This window comes from Mesocricetus auratus, unplaced genomic scaffold, assembly GCF_017639785.1.
Source record: "Mesocricetus auratus isolate SY011 unplaced genomic scaffold, BCM_Maur_2.0 Super-Scaffold_100676, whole genome shotgun sequence".
In the NCBI taxonomy this organism is placed as follows: Eukaryota; Metazoa; Chordata; class Mammalia; order Rodentia; family Cricetidae; genus Mesocricetus; species Mesocricetus auratus.
The window spans coordinates 100,888,191-100,910,178 of NW_024429266.1; the positions used below are offsets into that span (position 1 = coordinate 100,888,191).

The window sequence follows — 21,988 nt, forward strand, 5'->3', positions numbered from 1 at the left end:
ACTTTTTTCTTTCCATGTAGAGTGCCTGGTGAAGAATGTGATGGGATCACTAGCATGTCTACGGAGAGCGGCCCTGGGACAAGATTGAGAAATCTGCCAGTAATGGGGGATGGACTAGAAACCTCCCAAATGTCTACAACGCAGGCCCAGGCCCAACCCCAGCCAACAAATGCAGCCAGCACCAATCCTCCACCCCCAGAGACCTCCAACCCTAATAAGCCCAAGAGGCAGACCAATCAACTGCAATACCTGCTCAGAGTGGTGCTCAAGACACTATGGAAACACCAGTTTGCCTGGCCTTTCCAGCAGCCTGTGGATGCAGTCAAGCTGAACCTCCCTGTGAGTAGCTGGCAGGGTGTGTGCTGCCACCGCCCTCAGTGTCCCAGCAAAGGCAGATTCTGCAGAAGGGTAGTAGTGGGGTTCGGAGGCATGGTAAGAACCCCCGAACATCAGTATCCACAGTGGCAAATCAAACAGGAAAAGAAAAGGGGAAGGTAACTGGCTTAGACATACACTGTTGTATAGAGAGAGGTTAAAACAAGGTGAGCTGAAGTCAGAGCCCCAACTGGTAGTTCAAAAAGCCCCTTTCCTCTCTCAGCTGTGGTTGGTCAGCTTGTTTAGAAAGGGGATTGATTTATTGCAACAACAGTTACTTGGATCATCACCAAAGCACTGCCACGCTGGTAAAGATAGTGGAGCATCTCCCAGGGAACATGGTTGGAGGCAACTGTGCTATACGTCCCCTGGAGATATTACACTTCCTACCCACCACCACAACATACTTGATCTTGTTTTTTTTCTATTTCTTGGGGAATGTTCCATTTTACACATCCCCAGTAGACATCTCTATTATCTGAACTACTTCCCTGAACTCCAGGGAGTGGTTGGAACAAATGCTTCCATATTTCTTTCTCCTTCAAAAGCCAATGATTGGTTTCTAAATTCTTCTCTGGTGAATGTGTTATGCAGTGGTAGCCTTATCTAGGGTGGGTCATGAACTTGCTAGAAAGGAGATATGTGGGGGAGTTAGTGCCCACCATTATAAGATAAGCAGTAGAAGCAGCTGGCAGTGGTGTCTGCAGGTTACACAGGAGGCTGTTTGGGAGCTTAATGGCACAGATCTGTAGCAGGGTCCACAGGTAAAGTTACTGTTTTGTTTGAAGAGACACCATGACCAAAGCAACTCATAAAAGAAAGTGTTTAATTGGGAACTTGCTTATAGTTTCAGAGGGCTAAGTTATTCCGTGACCATCATGGCTGCAAGTGTGGCGGCAGGCCGGTAGAACTCCCCATCTGCAAAATGAAGGCAGAGAGACTGGGACTCCCTAGGTCTGGTGTGTACTTTCGAAACCTCAAAGTTTCATGAAAAGAGGAGAAAAGAGAGGCCTTATCAAAAAGAGGCCAGCAAACAACAGTCCCCAGAGTCCTACATTAGAGAGCATGAGATCAAAGAAATGAGGGTTCTCACACCACCATCCTGCTGGCCGTTAGGAGATCATTAGTCCCTAGAATAGAAGGGCAGTTTGTTATGGGAGGAAACAATAGGGGCAGAGGCACAGGCTAAAAGGGTAAAGACCAAGGCAGGGATTGCTAGGGGACTCAGGTGAGGTCCCAGGGATATCCTGACAAGTATGATAGGTGAGCCCTGACTGTTAAAATCTGTCAAGTGCAGAGGCTGGAACTCCTGAAGGTGGGCCAGAATTTCCCTTTCTTGGCTGCTGTGAATCCTATCACTCTGCTAATTTGGATGTCATCTTTAGAGGCTTTTAAAATAAGGGAATCTCATGTGTTCCAGACTGGACTTGAACTTGTTGTTCAGTCTAGTCTGACCTTTGAACTCCATATATTTGTACCCACATACTTCCTAAGTTCTGCCGGTATGCACCCCCCACTGATGTGATGTCTTTAAAGAAAGGGCACCAGGCAAGAGCGCTCTCAAGACCCTTACTAGTAGACCTGGGAGCTAGCCAGTTGTTGGCCTGAGAACTCAGACTTTTCAGGAGCTATTCGAAAGCCACCTTCCCTTTGTATTTTCTGGGGCCTCACATGCAGTTTGGCGGTTGTCCTACCTGAAACCCACTGCCTTACCTCTCCTTTTCCCTAACACTTTCATCCCACTGCGCCTCTCCTTCCCCTTACTGCTGTCCTCTTGACCTGCAGGTCCAGAGGAAAATCTGTCTACGTTTCCACGGGACTTAACTTATATGTCTGTCATTAGTTCTCTTGGTAAGGGAGGAGACAGCATGAAATAGGTTTTGAAAGTCTGGTTTTGAGTTGCCTTTGGTTTGGGTGTACTCATGCAGCCCACCTTTGCATCTTCTTACATGTTAGTAATGGCTCTTCATGGGTGTCAGCACGACTCAAAATATCATTGCCCACTTTAATTTTGGGACAGTACTATGATGCTCTCCTCTGTCCCTCATTCCCAAGAACCACTTTTTAAAAGGCGGTGTAATTTCCCTGGTACTTATAATACCCTGAAAGGCAAGGGGAGCTCATAAGGCCCCGCCCTACCCGAGAAGCTAATGACAGTTGATGCCTGCTGGGCAAGGAGAGAGTCAGTTTTCTTTGTGGGTATGTCCACTGGGAGGTTACTGATGCTCCTTATGGTCCTACCCATGTACATACAGGCAGCACTGATTTGACTCAGTGGAATATTTAAAAAGGACAAGGAGGCCTGGATGAAGGAATTGGAGGATGAGGGCAAATATGATAAAGATACACTGTACACAAAACTACCCTTTTTTGTGTGTGTAGGGGGAGTGTTTGCATTTATTTTTCCTATGAAGGCAGCCTGTTAGCTTGTACATTTGCCATCTAGGGTTTAGGAACCTGTCCACATTGCCTCTAGTTCTTTACAGACACCATGACAAAAATCTTAGACTGTGGTGAGAGGGGGCTCAAGCACAGATATCCAGTCCAGCATTACTGCTCAGGTGACTCTGGCCTTCTTTGATCTCTGTTCCCCAGGATTACTATAAGATCATCAAAACACCCATGGATATGGGAACAATAAAGAAGCGCTTAGAAAACAACTATTACTGGAATGCTCAGGAATGTATCCAGGACTTCAACACTATGTTTACAAACTGTTACATCTACAACAAGGTGAGATGTGGAGGGCGGCCCCGCCTTGCCCTGCCGGGGAAGGAGAGGAAGTGAAACGGGGCACTTTTTAGCAGCCTAGGGGCAGGGTTGCTGGATGATAGCGAGAGACTTAAGAGGTAGGGTGATGGGACCTGTAATTGTGCCTAGGACTGGGCATTTCTTTTGTGGGGGGGAGGGCACTGTCCTTGTTAGTCTGGAGCAACTGCCTCTAGTACTCTGGGGGTTTTTAGTTCTTTAGCATGTATAGTAGGGAGCATATGAGGACAGATGACACCAGATGGTCCATCGGGCTGGTGCTAATTGTTTGGATGAAAAAATGTGTGCAATAGAGTCTTGAAGAAGAGGTGTGCTCAGGCACAAATCTTGATGTGAGAGGGTACAGTGGGGTTAGTTGAAGACCCCAGCTGTTCTGTGGGTCACAGTCTCCTGGAACTGTGGACATGGCCATAAAATCAAGTGTCCCCTGTTTAGACCCAAGGATCACTTCCTATCCCCGTAGCCAAATCTTTGGGCTCGGCTGTGCCATGAAGCCAGATCATTTGTTTACAGTTCAGACCACAGATGTGATTAAAACCAACCCTTTCAAATAGAACGACTCTGGAGGGAGACACTATACACAACTCAGCTTTTGACCTCTGCTCGTGTAGTGGGTAAAATTGCCCAGAAGAGATGGGTAGGTGAGTTTCTTGAAGTTTACTGTGTTTTGTAAAGCCTTAGTTCTCACAACTTAGGTGGAAAGCAAAATGTACAGATAGGCCCTTGGTTTAGAGATGAATGGGTACAGCATGTTCTGGACATGATGATAGAGTGGGAATCCACAAGACACTGATAAGGGCTTGCCCAGTCCCCATTGAGTTGCCTCTGGGGTACTTTGGGGGGCACTGTTGGAGCCCTACAAAGTATTCATCACAAGAAATGCTGTGTAATTTGAGTATTTCTAGTGAATTCATTTGAGTTGTAGTTGAAGAAACCCCAAAGTAAAGGAGGACCTCCTCCTGTTAGAATTCAACCGAGTTGGTAGGTACCTAAGGCGCAAGGCTGGTTTGTTTCTTGGAGCTTAAAACTGAAAGGGAGATAACAGGTAGAGAGGTCTTGTTAGGTATACCTAGTAGCATAACCATTGTGGCCCCTTGGAGTCCAGATCACAGAAGGAGCCTGGATACAATGCTCCATGTGTTGGGGCATGGGGGTGGCCTTGGTGTCCTGTCCACAAAGATGGGAAGAGGGGGCCTTCCAGCTCTACCCCACTTGTTTCCCCATCCAGCCTGGAGATGACATCGTCTTAATGGCAGAAGCTCTGGAGAAGCTCTTCTTGCAAAAAATCAACGAACTGCCCACAGAAGAAACCGAGATTATGATAGTCCAGACAAAAGGAAGAGGACGAGGGAGGAAAGAAACAGGTAGAGTATTTGAAATAGCAAATAAACCAGCTTGTTTATTTTCCAAGTTAGATGAGTTCCAGGGATTATAGAGACATAGGTGGCAACAGCAAATATTTCAGTGCTGTTGTTTGAACAGTGTTTGAACACTTTCAGTATTGCCTGTGCTCCCAGGAGTACCATGAATCTGAAGTCTTACCCTGAATGGTTGATGGACTTAGATAGAAAAAGAAAGCATGACTTTTTTATCTTTTCTTCATCTTTAGCGCTGTAGATGGTTTTTGCTTTTCTATCTTGTTTGTTTGACTTCTCTATGTAAAACAGTCCTGACTACTCTGGAACTCTATAGGCCAGGGTGGCATCAAACTCAGAGATCCTCCTGCCTCTGCTTCACAAGTGCTGGGATTAAAGGCTCTGCTTTTCTATCTTAATTTCATTTTGTGGTTCTAAAGCTCAAATCCAGCGCCACAAACATTGTTAGGCAAGCTCTTAAGTTTCATCTCTAGCCCTGCTTTTCCATTTTAGAGTAAAGAAATTAATCTGACCAGAAGCTAGTGTCCCAATCCTAAAACCTTAAAGTTTATTATTTTGAATTGCTTTATTGAACAGTGCCAATCAGGTTGCCTTTGGGGCTCAGTCATCCGAAGCCAATAACTTCTTGTCTATTTGCATATCCTGCCTCCTCTTTGTCTATGTCCTTTATGGTTCTGAGCTGCAAAAGGTGGCTCCTGGATATGAGTTTCTTCTTTGTAGACATGCTTTTAGCCTGGCCTCCCATCTTGCTCCAAATTAGCAAAGACACAGTGGACTGGTAAATCCAATGTAGCTCTTGGAGTAACCAAAGAAAACCAGTTACTCATGTGGATTGTCCCCCACCTTTGCATTTTTCCCTCCTTCCCCACCCTTTTAGACAGGATCTCTGTGTTAACTCAGACTCAAGTCTTCATGCCTCTTGAGTATTGTCATTATAGCTGTACATTACTACTCAAAACTAGGTCAATCTTTTTGTCATTTATATATTTATACACTGTCCTTATCCATATACATTCAGACATTTTTATAGGATGTTGGGTCTGTTCTCTTTCCACATCATCCACTGTATGCACAAAGGATGTGGCAGTAAGGGTATAGTCCCTGGTCTATCAGCTCACATTTGAGCTTTGTTTTGATGCTGCTTAGGTGTGCCATGTGTGTTTTGTGTTGGGACTTATGGTACAGCTGCAAGGAAACACCCTGGGTAGTCACAAGAGGCAGAAATTGTCTACTAGTTCCCAGTAGCTCTGAGAGTTGAGGTCATGCTAGTTTTCAGAAGACCTACAAGGTTGGCTGCTGCTGGATCCTGCTAAAAGCATTCTGAAGGTGACATTTCCGGGAATGAAGAAAACTGTTTGGATTCTCAAGGAACATTTTTCTGATTTCTGTGTGCTAACACTCAGTAAATAGATTTCCTACTTTTTTAGCCTGGGCTTCCCTTATGAAAGTCTGTGTCTGAGTGAGGAGTTGCCACCAGGAAACCTCAGGATGTGCCTGTCTCTGCCCTCTCAACCTTGGGGACACAGGAATAAGTTTGTTGCACAGTGATGTCTGGAATGTACCACACCAACGTGTATGGGTGCTTTCTCAGGGTTAGCCAGTGTGTGCCAACGTACCCTTTTAACCTCCTGTTCTTTTTATGATTGATAGGGACAGCAAAGCCTGGTGTATCCACGGTACCAAACACAACTCAAGCAGCAACTCCTCCACAGACCCAGACACCTCAGCAGAACCCTCCTCCACCTGTGCAGGCCACAACTCACCCCTTTCCTGCTGTCACCCCAGACCTCATTGTCCAGCCTCCTATCGTGACAGTGGTACCCCCCCCCAGCCACTTCAGACTCCTCCACCAGTACCCCCCCCAGCCACCACCCCCACCTGCTCCAGCTCCACAGCCTGTGCAGAGTCACCCGCCCATCATTGCAACCACCCCACAGCCTGTGAAGGTGAGCATCTTGGGCTTGGAGGAGGCAGCTAGCTTCTACAGGCTCTGTGGTCAAGGCGCTGGTATTAATTGGGAAACCTCTTCATTAGGTTCTGTAGCCTCTTAACTAGTTTTGTGCTTTTCTGTCGTTGACTTGTCCTATCCCAGTTGTGGAAAAACAGTGATATGACAGGGTCTCCATGCAGTTACTATTGGGCCTGTCCTGAGTAGTCAGGGCTTGGTTTCAGAGGTCATCCTGAAGAGCAGCTTTACCGGCCAGAGCCTCTGATTGAGCCTTTTGTGCCTCTGCTCATGGCAGACAAAGAAAGGGGTGAAGAGGAAAGCAGATACCACCACCCCCACCACCATCGACCCCATTCATGAGCCGCCCTCACTGGCCCCAGAGCCTAAGACTGCCAAGCTGGGTCCTCGTCGGGAGAGCAGCAGACCTGTGAAGCCCCCCAAGAAGGATGTACCAGACTCACAGCAGCACCCAGCACCAGAAAAGAGCAGCAAGACCTCTGAGCAGCTCAAGTGCTGCAGTGGCATCCTCAAGGAGATGTTTGCCAAGAAACACGCCGCCTACGCCTGGCCCTTCTACAAGCCTGTGGATGTGGAGGCACTGGGGCTACACGACTACTGTGACATCATTAAACATCCCATGGACATGAGCACAATTAAGGTGAGCCTCCAGGCCCTTGGGATGGTGGGCCCCCTGCAGGGCATTGTTGGAACACACATTGATCAGACTGGGTGTTCTGGTTCAGTGTAATGGAGAGGCTTTGCTCTCTTCTCTGTAGAAGACACAGCACCCTTTCTACCAACATCTTCACCAACATTATCTTAAGGCCTTTTCCTTTCTTTTTCCTCCTATTTTAATAATTGTGATTTTTCTCCTAGAAATGTTATTCTAACATTGCTCAAACGGGAGACAATGCTGTGTTCCTTAAACTTACTTCTAGTCTAAACCTTCAATGCAAGTGCATCCCAATACCGTAGCCTGAGAGCCACAAAGAGGCCATCTTGTTTCACAAATATTACTGCATGTGCACATACACCCATTAGAACATGAACAGACATGTCTAACTAAGACCTATCTTGTATTTCCAGTCTAAACTAGAGTCCCGTGAGTACAGAGATGCCCAGGAATTTGGTGCTGATGTCCGATTGATGTTCTCCAACTGCTACAAGTACAACCCCCCTGACCATGAAGTGGTAGCCATGGCTCGAAAGCTCCAGGTGAGCTTTTGAGAAGGGTAGGCCATACCGTGTATGGGCCTGGACAGGTTGTAACTCCACTCAGTAATGTGGGGGACTGGGAAGAAGTTTGCTTTTTGTTGTTGGTTGCTTGTTTGGTCTCTTTTATGTAGTCCTGGCTGTTCTGGAACTCAGTATAGAGCAGGCTGACAGCAGATGAGCAGAGATCCCCCTGTCCAACCCCTCCGAACAGCATACATAACATTCTAAGTCAGGGTCGTTAAAACTGAAACAGGGTGGTTGGTTTTGTGTCTCACTGGAAGTCTTTTCTCCCTTCTCCTTCTCCTTCTCCAGTTGCTCTGGCTGAAAAAGCATGTGTGTTGTGCTTGGGCCCGGTCTCGTCAAAATAGAAGAGGCTTCCTTGTCTTAAGTAGGCAGGGCCACTCCCACCAGATGTGGACATTGTGCCACACTTGTATCCACATGTGAGCCAGAGTAGAGGGATATTTTCCCACCAGCTTTGGGAGCCTTCATCTGCAAAGTGGCTGTTTATATGTTGGTTCATGTGGTCATGGATTCTCGCAGATGTAGTTCCTAGGCTCTGTCCTTGAAGTTGAGAGTCCTGAAGAGTACACAAGTTGAACAGCATGAATGTGGGAACTGTTTCCACTTCTTATTTGCTTATGGACAGGGACTCATACTGTATCACCCTCCCCAGTGCTAGGATTATAGATGTGAGTCAGCTTGCTTCCCCTCCCCTTCCCCCTCCCCCACCCAACCTGGAGGAGGCTGTAAGTGAACTAATGATGGTGAAAATTGGAGAATAAAGGCAATATTTAATACCTTTATTAACTGCCTTTTACTTTTACTTTTATTTTTATTTTTATTTATGTATCTGTGTATGCCGTGTGTATGGGTGCCCACGGAAGCCAGAACAAGACACTGGATGCCTTGGATTTGGAGTTTAAAGGGAGTTGTGAACTGCCTGATGTGGGTGCTGGGAGAACTGGACTTGAGACCTGTAAGGTGCAAGTGCTTTACCCTCTTAGCCATCTCTCCTGTCCCCAGACCTACCTTTTTAAAGGAAACATAAAAGGTCATATTTCCCAGCCATTTCTTCCTTGGTACATAGGTTGCTATTGCTCTCAGGTCAGTGCTGTATTGTTGAGCAGCCCGCTGTTACGAGGCAAGGTATGTTGATTGTGGATCTCTTACAAAACAGTCTCTGTGGGTATTTCAGGGCAGAGATGAGGATTTGATCTTTGTCACACAGAGGCCACTCAATCCCCAGTGATTCCCTGCTTCTGTTATCTTCACTTACATGTCACACAATATAGCATCTTTTTCTTTCACCAGAGTTAAGATGCTTATGTCATTTGGCTTCTGATGATGGTTTCCTTTGGTTTAGAGAACTTGATAGGATTGTTTAGTGTTGACCTGGCTTTTTAAAATTCAAATTCTTGCTCAGGCTGGAAGGATTTTTTTGTCTTGTGTGTATGGGTGTTTTAGCTGTATGTCTGTGCCTGGTGCCTGTGCAGGCCAGAAGAGGGTAGCAGATCCACTAGACTAGAGTTGTGAGCAGTTAGTCACCTTGCAGGTGCTAGAGACCAAACCTAAGTCCCAAGCAAGAACATCCAGTGCTCTTAACCACCGAACCACCTCAGCTCCAGGAAAGTTTTTATCTTTAATTTTGTTATTTCTGGCTTGCACTGGGGCCTAGTGCAATTTGGTCATTATGAAATTCAAGGTTTTCAGTTTTACTAAGATTCTTTTATTTATTACAGATAGTCTCATGGTGCATTTCTGGCTTTAGCCCTACCTCTGCCTCCTGCATCCTTGGACTAAAGCTGTGCCTCACCCAATCCAGCTGACTGCAGTTCCTACACACAGGTCCCCCGGCTGGCAGTGTGATTTTAGACTTAGACCTTAGGTCCCCTCCTCTCCCTCACAGTTTATTGAGAAGCCAGGGTGGGCAGTATTCGCCCCCATTGAGGAAACTGCAAAGCTCAAATCAGTTACCTGGAAAAAAGCAATCTTAAAAAGAGGGGAAAGAAACCACTCTATTGTCTAGCTTTCCTTTTTGGTATTTTTCATGAGTTTTTTTCCTGTCATTCTGGTACCTTGCCATTAGGTACTTTTTAAAATCTCTACCTCTGTGAATGAGGTTTTTTTTGTTTTGTTTTTTACATCTTGGTGTCTTTTTTAAGGGTATGTATGTATGGTCTGTCTAGTCTCTGTTTAAGGGAAGGTGTGTGTGCATGTACGTGGTCTGTCTGTTTACTCTTAGTGGTTGAAGCTGTCCAAGCATGCCATTTCTACTCAAGCTATCTGCCATGCAACAACCTCTAGAGATGAGTTCTTCCCAGGCATTGAAAAGCTTGACTTAGATGAGATGCCTATTCTCAAAGAAGGTCTGCTTGAGGCATAGAAGTGGGAAGTTCTTTGCCAGTGTTTTTGAAAGTAGCATTATCTTTTGTCAGGGGATGTTTCCCTTCTGGAAGGCAGTTGTATTTATAGAGTCTTTGTGCTTTGTATTCTGTTTTCTAAATGTTACCCTTGCTTACTTACCTCTTTAACAAGGACTAGGATTTAGATCTTAGAACCCACATAATAAACCAGGCATCCTGCGCTTGCTTGTAACCCAAATCTGAGGGGAATGGAGACGGTAGGTTAACTAGCCCTTGTTAGTTTCTTACCTGACTTAAGAGAGCATGAACCCCAGGTTCTGAGAGAGACTCTCCAGTAAATAGGTGAATAATAAAGGAAGACACTTGATGTCTTCTTTTGCTGTCCAAGTATGTGTATAGGTGTGCACACCTCCCTTCCCATAGGCACATACACATAAAAACAAAAATTTTAAAAAGTGGTATTGAGACCAACTTAGGTTTCTTCTTTTGGTTTTTCAAGATAGGGTTTCTCATGTGTAACAGTCCCTCTAGTTAGTCCTGGACTTTGGTTTGTAGAACAGTCTGGCCTCAAATTAACTGAGATCCAAATACCTCTGCCTCCCAAGTGCTGGGATCAAAAGGTGTGCACCTCTTTGGGGGGGGTGATTTCTTGCTAGCCCTAACTGTCTGGAACTCACTCTGTAGACCAGGCTGGCCTCAAACTCAGAGATCCACCTGCCTTTGCCTCCTAAGTACTGGGATTAAAGTCATGTGCCGCCGCCACCTGGCCAAACTTAAGATTTCTTGATTAGAATGTACTGCAGGAGTGAAATTTACTTGGAGAAATTATGTAGAAAAGGATCCACTTCATTTTCCCCTGCACTCTACAAAATTTTGGGTGTTTAGGAAACCTGTGTCCCATAGCTGGTAGGCAAACATGGTCTTAGTAGTAGTGCTAGGCTGCTCTAGTCTAGGAGTGTTTCCAGGACGGCTGGGTGTCCTATGTTTTATTCTCTGCTTGTTCAGAGTCATTCAGAAAATGTATAGTGACTGCAGCCACAAGCTTACTGAGCTTTAATTTGTTAAGAGGTGGTCACAAATGTAGGGTGGTGTATAATTGTTTACACAGGGAGAGTCAAACTGGCTAGTACATTGAGATCTTTCAGTGGGCCCCAAAGACAGGCAGGTTGTGTTATGCATGCGTGTTAAGCTTCATCCCAGGCTTTTCATTTCTGTACCCTGCACCTTCTGTGTGTTTCTACTTACAACTCTGACTTGTTGACTGAGACAGTTTGGACAGACAGCCTAACATTCGAATTTGTACTAAAGGATTTTTATGTTTTTTGTTTATTTGAGATGGTTTCTCTTTGTAGCCTTTGGCTTCCTGGGACTCGGTCAGACTGACCATGAACTCAGAGATCCACCTGCTTCCTTTTGTGTTTTCTGTATGCATCATTTACAGCCTGGGCTAGGTAAAGCTGCTTAATATTCAGATTAAAAATTTTTTGCTCTAAAACCATTGGTCTGTGATGAACAGAGGAGAATGTCGTGTGTTCCACCCTAGACATAGAGTTTTAGGGCAGGTTGTAGCTGAACCTACCTTGAAATGTTGTGGCCCAACATTTCCCCATTGTGTGCCACTGTTGGTGTTCCTGATAATCACTTGTCTTCTTGTCACTGTCTTCCTCTGGGTCCCACAGAAAGAGAAGGGTCATATAGCTGAACACATTTTGGAAGCCAGTAGCTCTGTCTTTGCTTGATGATACTGCCTCACCTACTTGTATTCCTTGCCTTCATGTACATACCAGCCAGTTTTGAAAAGAATGGAAACTTTTTAATGGTAAAAGGTATTTCAAAAATTGGCCCAGGAAGGGTAGACATAGATATGAGCCTGAAACAGCTTCTTCTTGAGCCTTCCCTGTGTTATGGGAAGGAGAATTGGTCACTTCCTTACAAAGTCCTGGTCTTAACAGGCACCCATGGCTCTGGCTGATCCCCTCCTCCCCTTCTACTATGCTGGGGCAGGGTGCTTTTGGAGACAGGGTTTCTCTGTGTAGCCCTGGCTGTCCTGGAACTCACTCTGTAGACCAGACTGGCCTCAATCTTGGAGATCCACCTGCCTCTGCCTCCTAAGTGCTGGGATTAGAAGGCGTGTGCCACCACCTATTGCCTGGTTCTCTAGCTGTGTTTTGAGGGACTATGGCCTCTCCATGTGAAAGACACTGAGTGTGTTGAGCTCCTGCCACATGCAAGTGCTAATGGGCTAGGAGTCTTAGTTATTTCAATAGAGCTCTCCACTTTAGTATGAAGCCCTTTCTTTCCTTGCCATCTCTCTTATCAGGTTGCTAGTCTAGTCACCTCCTGCTGTGTTCTGATAGTTCTCAATAAATTAAAAAATTTGTGCCTGTCTAGTACTTGATCAGGTACACTTAAATAGACACTACTGTGAGAGAAGGAAACTCAGTTTTGTAGAATGGGTTACAGATGTGAGAGACAGTATCATAGTTATATAGATACCTGTTGTAGAGTGTAGTTCCTCCTAGATACCTGTTTGTGGAGCCTTCAGATCAGGCTTCTGGAAGAAAGTTGAATGTGGTCTGAGTTAAAACAGCACCTTTAGTACTTAGCCACCACAACTGTAGAATAGTCTTTCTGTACTGTGTGTGAATATGTGTTTAATATTGATTGGTTTAATAAACAAGCTGACTGGCCAATAGCTTAACAGGTGGGAAAGCCAAACGGAGAATGATGGGATGGCTAAGGACAGAGTCAGAGAAGTTGCCAGCCAGATGTTGGACACACAAAATGGGATAGAGGTAAAAGCCACAAGCCTCAGGGCAGCATTTAGATTAATAGAAATGGGTTAAGTTGTCAGAGCTAGTTTTATTTCATTTTTTTTTTGAGACAGGATTTTTCTGTGGCTTTGGAGGCTATCCTTGAATGGAACTAGCACTGTAGACCAGGCTGGTCTGGAACTCCCAGAGATCGGCCTGCTTCTGCCTCCCAAGTGCTGGGATTAAAGGCATGTGCCACCACTGCCCAGCTTTTATTCCATTCTTAATGTAGACCTAAAAGAAAATCTTTGTGGGAAACCAGCCTTATTCCTTACATGCCTGTTTTGTGAATCATCATTGGACTGATTGAGTGTGGAGTCCCCACCATAGGGGGGTATGTTAGTTGGTTTGCTGCATGAGACTTGATCCCTAGGAACACGGGCAGGTGGTACTGTGCAATGAATGCTCTTACTCCCTGTAACTCTCCGCTGGTCTCAAAAATCTGCTCTGATTGATTGCACCTCATAAGATATTCCTTCCTTACACCTGTCATAAACATCCCATAACTCCACCCAGCATTGCTCAGCTAAGTGTTCATGGAGCACTCTGAGTTATATGGAAGCAGATGCAGACACATGTGCACTCTGCCATGAATGTTCAATTCAGAGTCTTTGCTAGTACTGTTTTCTGTCTTTGGAAGGCCAGCAAACTCTCCTGTCAGAGAGCTACAGACCTGGTAGGAGACTTGTAGGCATGTTTTCTGGGTGCTCTTGGTTGTGGCCTGCTGCTTACTGAGCACCATCAAACTAATGTTCTCAAAAGACTAGTGTGTCACCTGGGTCACTGTGTCCTCCAGGGAATGAATGCCCAACCAGATCAGGACTGGATGTAGTGTCATGTACACGTGTGCGCATATTTTGAGCGAACACACACACACACACACACACACAGCATGGGCAGGGTATCTTATAGATGTCTTACTTCCTGTTGATCTGGTTAAAGAGACTCCTAAAGCTACATATCCTCATAGGCATGACTTTTCCTCCCCAGGATGTATTTGAAATGCGCTTTGCCAAGATGCCTGATGAACCTGAAGAGCCGGTTGTCACGGTGTCATCCCCTGCGGTGCCACCCCCTACAAAGGTGGTGGCCCCACCCTCATCAAGTGACAGCAGCAGCGATAGTTCCTCTGACAGTGACAGTTCTACTGACGACTCAGAGGAAGAGCGAGCCCAACGGCTGGCTGAGCTCCAGGAGCAGGTAAGGGAACCTAGAGGCTAGGATACTCTCTCAGAGGTTTCCAAGAAATATTCTTGATTCTACCTCTCCAAAGATCCTCTTGTGGTATTTCCTCTTTAGTCAATGGAATGCTAATCTCATGATGTATATGCTATGTGATTTGAATAGGAGTGGGGCTTGCACATTTTCTAGGCACATAGGCTTCAGGAGCCTGAAGCTGTCTGCCCATAGTGATCTTACATTTGAGATGGTCTTCAAGCCCCAGTGTTTTAGTGTAGTCTTTACCTAGCCCTTTAGAAACCTTCCCTTCCTCAGAAATATCCTGGGACTAAGAGCCAGGAGATTTTAGCAATTGTCAGCATGTGCAGCTCCTGTTGTGGAGTTTGTAGCAATCCTTGGGGATCAGATAGTGCCTGGAAGCCAGCCCATCCCCTGCTTCTCCCATACCCACAGCCTGATACCCAAGTGCCCACTGCTCAAATGATACAGAGTTATTCCCTCCAGGGTTTAAGTGATAAGAAGAACATCTCAGTTCTGATTGAGTGGGTTAGTTTGCTTTTGTGACAAGTTCCTACTTTGTAACCCTGATTAGCCTGGAGACCTACCTACCTACCTCTGCTTCCCAATAAATCACTGCCTGGCTGTGATTATATTTATTTGTTTGTTTGTTTGTTTATTGGTGGCCTGTTTGCTTCACAGCTCAAAGCGGTACATGAGCAGCTTGCAGCCCTCTCACAGCCCCAGCAGAACAAACCAAAGAAAAAGGAGAAGGACAAGAAGGAAAAGAAAAAGGAAAAGCACAAAAAGAAAGAGGAAATGGAGGAAAATAAGAAAAGCAAAGCCAAGGAGCTTCCTCCGAAAAAGACAAAGAAGAACACCAGCAGCAACAGCGGTGTGAGGTCTGTGCTTCTCAAGCCCTCTTTGTCGTAGTAACCCTTCCATGCAGGGAGGGATGGAGGCCACGTTGCTGCTGCTGCTGCTGCAGACCGCCCCAGTGGTGTTCTGTCATAAGCGCTTAACTCTAAGCTGTTCCTTCCCCACCCCCACCGCCACCCCCGCCTTTTCCCCCTGAATGAGTTTTGGTAGCTCACTGTGTTTGAGAAGAGAGAGTGCAGGTGGCCATCATGCAGCCACAGCAGAGTTCAGGTTCTGCAGCCGGCCTGCCAGAGTTTACTGCTGGTCTTCTGATTGCTAGTAGCCTTAAATCCTGTTTCCAGTTGGGTGTGGGCAGTCAGCTCCCACCCATTCACCCCACCCTTCAACTACATACATTCAGAGGGATGTGTGCACAGCTTCCTCAGGATTCCCACTCTTAACTGTCTGCATCATCCCTTCATAGCAAGAAGGAACCAGCACCCATGAAGAGCAAGCCCCCTCCCACATATGAATCAGAGGAAGAAGACAAGTGTAAGCCCATGTCCTATGAGGAGAAGAGGCAGCTAAGTCTAGACATCAACAAACTTCCTGGTGAAAAGCTGGGCCGTGTAGTACACATCATCCAATCGAGGGAGCCATCACTCAAGAACTCCAATCCTGATGAGATTGAGATTGACTTTGAGACTCTGAAACCGTCCACACTGCGGGAGTTGGAACGCTATGTCACCTCTTGTTTGCGAAAGAAAAGGAAACCTCAAGGTACACTTGACAATTCTTTGTGTAGAAAGAGACCCTTAGTTAGCCTCTTCCACCTTAGCACTCCATATTTGAAGCCCTATTCACTTACCCACACCCACAATTATGAGTTCCATGCCTTTGCCACAGAAGCCTCAAGAGTGACACCGCACTGAACCCTGGGTTGTCAATGCCTTTCTGGACCTCTTTGGCTTGCTGAAAGCCTTTCTGGACCTGTCTTTTGAGTTTATCTCTGGTTGTTAGCCATACAATCTTTTCCAAAAGTGTTCTTCCTCCAGGAGGATAGGGGTGCTGTATGTCTCAGGTGTATGTGTATTGTTGTTAGTTCAGTCCTGAGTCCCACTTTCGCTAGTAGAAGTGATGCCCACCTCATCCTTGCCACCAGCTCTTCCATTTTTATATATGCTCCACATTGGCTTATAGTTTTTCCCCTTAGTACTATAGTGTTTAGCTTAGGATATATATTTTGAATGCATTGCTTTCTTGACCATACTAACTTCTTGGTCCTTAGAACTTTACTCTGGGTCTATTGTTGAGTGACATTTGGGTTTCACTCTTGCAACTAAACAGGAAGGCTGGGAGGAACCTTGAGATCTTTACATGTTAATGTAGTGCATCTTGCTTTGCCAGTTAACTTCTGGTGGTGGCCATGCCCTATGGGCATGGCTTCAGGTGTTCAGATGTGACCCCTTATAAGGTAGAGGAAGAGGCTGGCTTGCTCTCTTGGCTTATAGTAAGAACATCTGAAGGGCAGAAACTGCATCTCTCAGAGCAGGAAAGTCATTCTATACATACATTGCCCATGGCTTGGCATCCCATCTCCACTTTGTCTGTGTATAACTATTGTAGTATAACTCTTTAAAAGAGTATTAAAGAGGTCACGTCTGAACACCTGAAGCCATGCCCGTAGAGTAGCCACCACCACAAGTTCACTGGCAAAGGAAGATAAACTATACATCATACCCTGTATGAAGAATACCTCTTCACCCAAGGCTAGCAGTGTATCATATGAAGATATACCTGGTCTCCTGAGTCCATGAGATACCATCCAGAGGGTGGTTATAAGAGATTGATGAGGCCTTAAAATTTGCAGCCCATGCCATGTTTCAGCTAGTGTGGAGTGGGCTACTGGTGAGAATGATGTGACTACTCCTGGTCTGGATTGGTAGTAGCTGTCAGGGGCAGTCTGCATGTGGGGTACATGCTTCCCACAGGTCCTTCCTCTGGGCTGTTGTGAGTATACTGTGACTAGCAGCAGCTGCCTGGGGTGGTTTCCCTTCTGATACAGATCTGTTATTTGGGTTACAGCTGAAAAGGTTGATATGATTGCTGGTTCTTCCAAGATGAAGGGTTTCTCATCCTCTGAGTCGGAGAGCACCAGCGAATCCAGCTCCTCTGACAGTGAAGACTCCGAAACAGGTTAGTTGACTCCAATTTAAGCGTCTTTTTTGTGGGGAGGGATTCAAGACAGAGTTTCTCTGTGTAGCTTTGTGGACCAAGCTGACATTGAACTCATAGAGATCCGCCTGCCTCTGCCCCCGAGTGCTGCAATTAAAAGTGTACACCACAAACCCCCAGCCTCAATTTAAGAACCTTATCAAACTACCCCATTCAGCACTGGTAGTAGCTCAGTCCTTGCTCCAGGTTGTTCAGGAGCCTTGAGTTGGTGGTCACCGAGAACTGCCTGGATCCTACTGTCTACCTATTCCCCATGTTTAACTTTCTCCCTGCAGTATGGCAAGACACCTTGGTTAGTAGCTACTTTCCATGAGGGTAGTAGCAGACCTTGAGGAATGTAGGTGTTGGAGTCCCAATCAACCTTGGTGTGGAATGCTTCTCCTCCCCTTCCAATATTCTGGCATCACAGTTGACATGGAAACAGTCTGGGCCACAATTTAGCAGAGAGTAGAGCCTTATAAGCCAACTGGATCTCGCAGCCTTCGTGATAAATCAGCTTTGAGCCCTGGGTTCCAAACTTTGGGAATTGCCATTTTCTTCTCCACAGTGTACTCACTGCTGTTCCCCAGTTCTACTGTATGTATGTATGCACTGGGACATGTATGTCCTGCTCTTTCTCCAGTCCCTTCTTGTGCTCTGTGGGCCTGTATAATGGTGTTCACTTCTTTCTGAGCTGCAGCTGCAGGGCTAGAGGTGGGAGCAGGTAGTAAAGAGGGGAACAGGTTGTTTTCTCAGAGTTGCACTTTGTTCATTGTTCCCAGAGGAGCAGGTGCTCACATAGGCCTCAAGGGAAAGATAGGGAAAAGGGTGTGGTGCACCTGGGTTGCCTGACACATGGATCACATGAGTGGGGTTACCCCTAGGCAGGTTGGGTTCCATCCGCTGAGCAGTCCACCTAGCAGATATCCATAGGGTCTTAAGTGTGCTCTGCTAAATGGATGCGTGAGGTCTTTTGTGAGAAATGGGTTTGTGAACGAAAAAGGCTCCTGTCAGTATTCCATGATCTCTCACTTGTGGAATAATGACCTGAGTGTGTCAAGGAAAGTCAAGGCTCCCTTACAGCAGCTACAGTGAACTTGGTTGCTTCGAGTTGTATACACAGGTCCACCTCTACCCAAAGAAACTGGGAGTTGAGGGGAAGAGTCATTTTTGTGGGCCATGGAGTAGCCCCGGGCCTTTCCAGGACAGTTCTCTGTCCTGCCTTGTTTTTGATAAGCAGTGTAGTTACAAAGGAAATGTAATCTATTAAATTGTGTGTTCTGCATTTGTTCCACACAGACTGCAAAAGTGGCTGACCTCATACATAGCCTATCCTATCATTATTCTTTCCCTTTGCATTCCAACCTAAACACTCAGCCTTGCTTTCCCATGGCCGGCAGGGGGCGCTGCATCCGCAGCCAGCTGGGGAGGGCTGGCTCCAGGCCAGCACCTTCAGCAGGGTGAATGGGGTGAATAGACGTATTCTTGGGCCCCATTAGCATTCTTGGTGGCCACTGACTTTTCACTTTCATTGCCAGCCAAGCTTCCAGATTTGCCTTTCTGGTTTTTTTGTGCCTCCTGTGTTTTCTAGATCAAGCCTCCTAAGATTTTGCAGAATCTTGTAAGAATCCAAGTGATCAAAAGACAATACCAGAGACTGACCCTGACATGATGCTAAACAACTTGGTTTATCTTTGGGATCTTGGGGAACTCTACCCCCCAACACACACACACACACACACACACACACACACACACACACACACACACACACACACACACACACACACACACACACACACACACATACACACACACAGGTTTCTCTGCCCAAGCTCTCCTGGAACTAGCTTTGTATGTAGACCAGACTGGCCTCGAACTCAGACATCCCTCTGCTTCCTGAATGCTGGGACTGAAGTGTGCGCTATCACCTCCTAACCATAGCTCTCTTCTTTATGTGGTAGTCCTCCTATGGTCTGACATGAGTGTCCTGCTCCTGTCTTTCCTGATTACTGCCATGATGACATTTCCAGCAGCTTACTATTACAGAGAGAATAAAATTTTTCCAGCCTGCCTCCTCCCTTAAGTAGAAAACTTGGGCAGCAAGTAATCCGAGAGTCCTGGGAACAGCTGTCCTGGCAGGAAGGAGGGTGAGATTTAAAGTGATGGAGCTAATGGCAGTCTTGTAGGCCCTGACAATTTGCTTGGCTGCCTGGGCTAAGCCCCTCCCTCTTTCCAGATGTTGCCCTTGCCATTTTTGTTTTGCTGGCTCCCTTTTGTCTTCATTCAGCCACTGGTATTGCCAGTAGAGCAGTAGGTTTTTATTTCCTGCTGTGCACAGAGTGCTGTGTTGTAGGGTTATTGATACTATTGCTAAGGAAGGACCTGCTGAGTTTTTGTTACAGATCCCAGATGAGACACACCAGGACTTAGATACAATGGACACACATACACACCAGGACATGTCACACCTGTGAGACCTAGTTTTCGTCTCCTCATGCCACACAGACACTGCGCTGCACTTTGTGGACTATGGAGTGCAGGAACGGGCAGACCCTCTAGTAGTCATTGCTCCAGGAAGCCCAGCAGCCCCAGTCTCTGTGACAAGTTACTGCTATTTCTACTCCAGGAAGCCCAGCAGCCCCAGTCTCTGTGACAAGTTACTGCTATTTCTACTTGGCACAAGAGTGGGGCAGAAACACTGTGAAGGTGTTTTCCTTTGGTCTCTTGGGTCTAGTTTATGTCTTCCTTGTTCTTAGTTTCTATTTTAATTGAAACTGTAATTCCTCAAAGGACCTGTTTTTGTCACTTAATACTTAGGGTCAGTTCTACTGTCATGGCCCAGAGACATGAATCACCTAAAGAAACTGGGACTGGAAGGGTACACAGAGTTAGACCACACACTACAGATGAGTGGGTGGGATGTTTTGCTAGATGGATTCCAGCCACTATATATGCCTTTATTTTCTGCATAAGGACCTTGAGCCCAACTACTTGTTGTTGGGTTGTTTGTGTTTTCTTCTTCATTGAGCTTTGATTCTAGCTTGAGTCTGTAACTGCTCAGTTGCTCAGTGTTAGAACAAGCAGAATAAGACCCAGATGCCATTTCCTTCCAACTTCAGACCTGGGCTGGGCAAGCTGGAACAAGACACCGTGACTCTCCATTTCCCATTACTCTCCCAGCTGCAGCATGCAATTACCAGCATGGGATCAGATGAGCTGTCATGTGGGGTCAGGGATGTCCTAAGACTCTGTTTCAGTTCTCTTATCATATCTGGTTTTTCTCACATATCTTCTGTAGGTCTTTGTGGGCATAGGTGGCCACCCCAGAGTGCACCCCAGCTGCCTGGACTGGAATGGGTTTGGATAGGTACAGTGAAAAGGCTCTGGGACTGTGTCCTGTTCATGGATGAGCACAGCCCAGCTATTTTAGTCTTACTTCCTTTTCCCAGGATTGGAACATGTGGGTGTTCCTTAATAGCTCCAGGGTAAAGAAGAATGCATGGTGTTTTGGGAAGGCTGGAGCTGGGAAGTGCAGGCAGAGGCCATGAGACACTCTTGGGGCTCTGATCAGGAAGCCAGCCCCAAGATCTTTGAGGGATTTCTTCGAGTCCTGTCTCAGGGATACGGTGGTCCTGCTGCCAGAATGTGGCAGTTGCTTCAGAAAGGGGTAAGGTCCCTCAAGAATGAGAAATGTCCAAAGCCAGGTGGCACATCCAGAAGTCCAGGAGTTGTAGCTTGGAGGGGCTTCCCTGGGGTGAGGGCCAGCCTTGTGGAATGTGGCCTACAGTAAGAGGCTGAGTGGGCGGGGTTTTCCCAGGCATGCTCTGGGACTAGGGATTGTTGCATCCATAATTCCAGCAGAGGCGCCACTCTGCTACATATGGGAACCAGTCCAGGCCCTTTCTGAACCAGAAGCCATATTGGATGTCCTGAAAAAGGATGGAAAGGACAAGGCCTTTTCTCTTTGGCCTCTCCCTCCCCTCAACAACTTGTTTTGGGGATGTGAAGATAAGAGATGACTGTCCTCTTTGCCTTCCTCAGTGGGAAGTGTTACAATTCAGTGCTGCCTTCTTTGTTGGGACCTTTTCTTCCCTGACTGCACTATGAGGAAGGTTATTAGCTGACACTGGTGACTGATACCCCTGGCTGGTGAAGCACCCACAGTTCAGGGGCATTTCTTGCACTCTAACCAGACTCCAGGAAGAAAGAAAATAGCAGTGCATTCAGGCAGGGCACATGTGGAACTCATTAACAGAAATGCGTTCTGTTTACAAGTGCAGACAGGCTTCAGGCAATTTTAGGGACTTGTACACGTACTATGGCCTTTGTGTACATTAATCCGTCCCTTCTGAAGCAGGCCAGGCAGGGATGGAGCTCTTGGATTCCAGCAAGGTTCTCTTGTGCCCTTTCAGTCACTGGGGCGCAGAAGCTGGCTCAGTCTGCAATTCCTCTGTTCTTGTAACTTGAACGGTACATTCCACACCATTCTCTCACACTGGTTTCTTTCTCCCTCTACGTAGGTCCTGCCTAATCATTGGACACGGACTCTTAATAAAACGGTCTTCAGTTCCAGATTCCTTCCCAGCAAGCTATAGCTTAAGTCCATTTTCTTCTGTGAAAGGGACAGGACTCCATCGAGTTATGGAATTGCTCAGAGCCCTGGGCCTGTCCCCCCCGGGGTGGATTAGTCATGTTCAGCAGCACACACCTAGTCTCACCTTCAGGAAGGCTGCCTGCCTGGCCTGCTGCCTGGGCCTCTCTGTACAAAGACTGCCTGGCTGTCCTGCCCAGCCTCCCTGGTCATCTGGGGTCTTCTGGGTGGGGGGCATCTCCTTGAGGGTGATAATGATTCCCCCTCTATGCATACATGTGGTG

General features: G+C 46.5%; 1 protein-coding gene across 1 annotated transcript in view; it reads left to right on the forward strand.

Annotated features, from left to right (window-relative positions):
- Brd4 (bromodomain containing 4) overlaps positions 1–21,988 on the forward strand; it is a 75,132-nt gene that overhangs the window by 42,109 nt on the left and 11,035 nt on the right. The window contains 12 exon segments of the mRNA XM_013123009.3: positions 21–339; positions 2,971–3,108; positions 4,373–4,508; positions 6,171–6,340; positions 6,343–6,375; positions 6,377–6,466; positions 6,764–7,126; positions 7,555–7,683; positions 13,853–14,062; positions 14,741–14,940; positions 15,381–15,676; positions 16,982–17,092. Of these exon segments, the coding sequence (XP_012978463.2) occupies positions 55–339; positions 2,971–3,108; positions 4,373–4,508; positions 6,171–6,340; positions 6,343–6,375; positions 6,377–6,466; positions 6,764–7,126; positions 7,555–7,683; positions 13,853–14,062; positions 14,741–14,940; positions 15,381–15,676; positions 16,982–17,092 (2,161 nt within the window). The 5' untranslated portion in view covers positions 21–54.